At 41.9% G+C, this 2500-nt stretch overlaps 1 protein-coding gene across 1 annotated transcript in view; it reads right to left on the bottom strand.

The window, feature by feature from the left end:
* The window catches only part of LOC143301006 (uncharacterized), a 71772-nt gene that overhangs the window by 21968 nt on the left and 47304 nt on the right, over positions 1-2500 (bottom strand). Inside the window, exons 21-22 of the mRNA XM_076614994.1 lie at positions 2200-2275; positions 1427-1549 (exon numbers count right to left, since the gene is read on the bottom strand). Coding sequence (XP_076471109.1) covers positions 1427-1549; positions 2200-2275 — 199 coding nt within the window. The remainder of the gene's footprint in view (positions 1-1426; positions 1550-2199; positions 2276-2500) is intronic.

The following is a 2500-nucleotide window of genomic DNA, read 5'->3' as shown; positions in this document are numbered from 1 at the left end:
TTTTTTTTATTTATAGAAATTGAGCTTACGATCACACTTCATTGTAAAGAGTTTGATGTAGCAATGGAGGCTATCAACTGAAAACAGGGAGGACAGCACATGTTTGCTGCTTATTTTTCTAGGTCGATCGCCTTTGGCATTGCCCGCGATTTCGAGTTAAACTTAGATGCGCATGCGCAAGATTCAAGACGGCCGCGGGACTCTACTGCGGTCTATTTCGCAACTCATGCGGCCACTGCTAATCCCCACCACCCCATCAGAATTTTTGACTCACTTGTGTAAACAAAGTGAGTCTATGTTTTAACCCGGTGTTCGGTTGTCTGTGTGTGTGTGTGTGTGTGTGTGTGTGTGTGTGCTAAACTTTAACATTGACATTTTCTCTGCAAATACTTGTCAGTTGACACCAAATTTAGCATAAAAATAGGAACATTCAGTTCTTTCCATTCATCTTGTTTAAAACAATATTGCACCTCTGGGATGGGCACAAAAAAAATAAATAAGAAGCCTAATTATATCCAAACTGCATTTACTGTTACATTTATATCTTTTGCATTCTCTAAACTTGGCACTTTGACCTCTTCTTCTGACACAACAACAAGAGGAGTCATTATTATCATTTTTTGCTCAAACAGGAACTTCTTTTGCTAAGCATGGAATTTTTGTTTATTTTGCAAACGTTTTGGTGCAGCTGGTAAAAAAAGGGAAATTACTCTGTCATTAATGCTAGGGGACTTAATTTATCCTTGCCTCTCTTGTTCAAGATGGAACGATAAAAAAATAAATAAATAAATTAAAGAAAACCGAGGCTGATTTTGGACGCTCCTTCCACTGCTTTTTATGGAACTGAAGACATCATTGCGTGGATACATTATTCACTCAAAAATAGCGGATACTGTATCACATCCAGTGAGCCCTGCACGTTCGTGTTGCGGCGTGCAGTTTTTAATCTCGGGATTATATATATATATATATATATATATATATATATATATATATATATATATATATATATATATATATATATAACCATGCTCACGTTGGTTCAAATGTACCCCCAAAAGGGAGGTTGATCTGCACAGCAAGAAACAGCTGTTTTGCACGGCTTGCTACCCGTTCCTGACTTAAGCAAAGAAAACTCCCCAAAGCTTGGCAGGGACTTCTTTTGATAAGGAAATGTTACATATGTTCTAACAATATATATATATATATATATATAATATATATATATATATAGAGAGAGAGAGAGAGAGAGAGAGAGAGATAGAGAGAGAGAGAGAGAGAGAGAGGTGTGTGTGTGTGTGTGTGTGTGTGTGTGTGTGTGTGTGTGTGTGTGTGTGTGTGTGTGTGTGTGCGCACGCGCGTCAGCGTCTGTGTGTCTGTGTGTCTGACAGCCGTACACGGCCACATCAACAGAAACAACACCCACCTGCACCCTGCAGAAGACGGAAAGTCAGCTGGGCAGTGACGGGCGTGGTCAGCACGGGCAGGGCGGTGTCCAACACGTGGTCATCGTCTACGTACACCGTCATCCGCCCTCCTGACCCCCCTCCTGCACCCACACAGGACAACGTGACTAACTGACCAACAAGACATACGAATGATTGTTATAGACTGGCAGGGTGAACTCACTCGCGGACCTGCTAATCTCAGCCGCATGTCGTCGTGCGTGTAAAAAAAAGGACCAGGGCTGGTAACGCTTTCGTTCTATAAACAAAGCGTCGAGCTTTCGTTCTATTAACAAACACACAGTCTTAGTTTCGTTCTGTTAACAATAAAGAGTTATAACTCTCTCCATTGACAAGGTACACAACTTAAACTCGATACTGCTTGTGCTGCCAATTCAGCTCGTACACAGGTAAATAAAAGGTACATAAGAACAAATCCAGACACTTCATCAAAAAAAGAAAAAAAAAGGGGGGGCTGGGGGGTTGGGGGGGGGGGAAGCTCCGGGCTTGCACCGATCATTTGACATGTGCACACACAGCAGCAGTGACAGAAAAAAAAAATGTGCAAACACAAATTACTTTGGTTCTATATTAAGGTTGACTGAAATAGTAAAAGACCCAGGGAGACAAACAAACAAACGATGAAAAGAAACCAAGAAACAAACAAATAAAAGAGAGAAAGAAAGGAAGATAGGAAGAGACAGACGGACAGAAGAGATACGAAGGAAACGGGGCAAGGCATACACAGACTGACCCTCACGGCTGACCATGACCAGTCGACTCCACTTGTTCTCAGGAAGAAGGAATGTGGACTGAGAGGCATCTGACACCTGAGCAATCAAAAGGAAAAAAAATAGGTGAAACAGCAGAGTGGTTAACTCTCTCCATACGAACGGCGAAAGAGACGACGTTAACAGCGTTTCACCCCAATAACCACCATCAAAATATTACCAGCGGAAGGCTCTTACACTGAAGAGGTGAATGTTGACAAAGAATACCACAATTCTGACGACGGAAGCTAAAGGTTGGGTCATTGAGACACCCACTGGACATCC

This window comes from Babylonia areolata, chromosome 27 (assembly GCF_041734735.1).
Source record: "Babylonia areolata isolate BAREFJ2019XMU chromosome 27, ASM4173473v1, whole genome shotgun sequence".
In the NCBI taxonomy this organism is placed as follows: Eukaryota; Metazoa; Mollusca; class Gastropoda; order Neogastropoda; family Buccinidae; genus Babylonia; species Babylonia areolata.
This window is presented reverse-complemented; position numbering and strand designations above follow the sequence as displayed.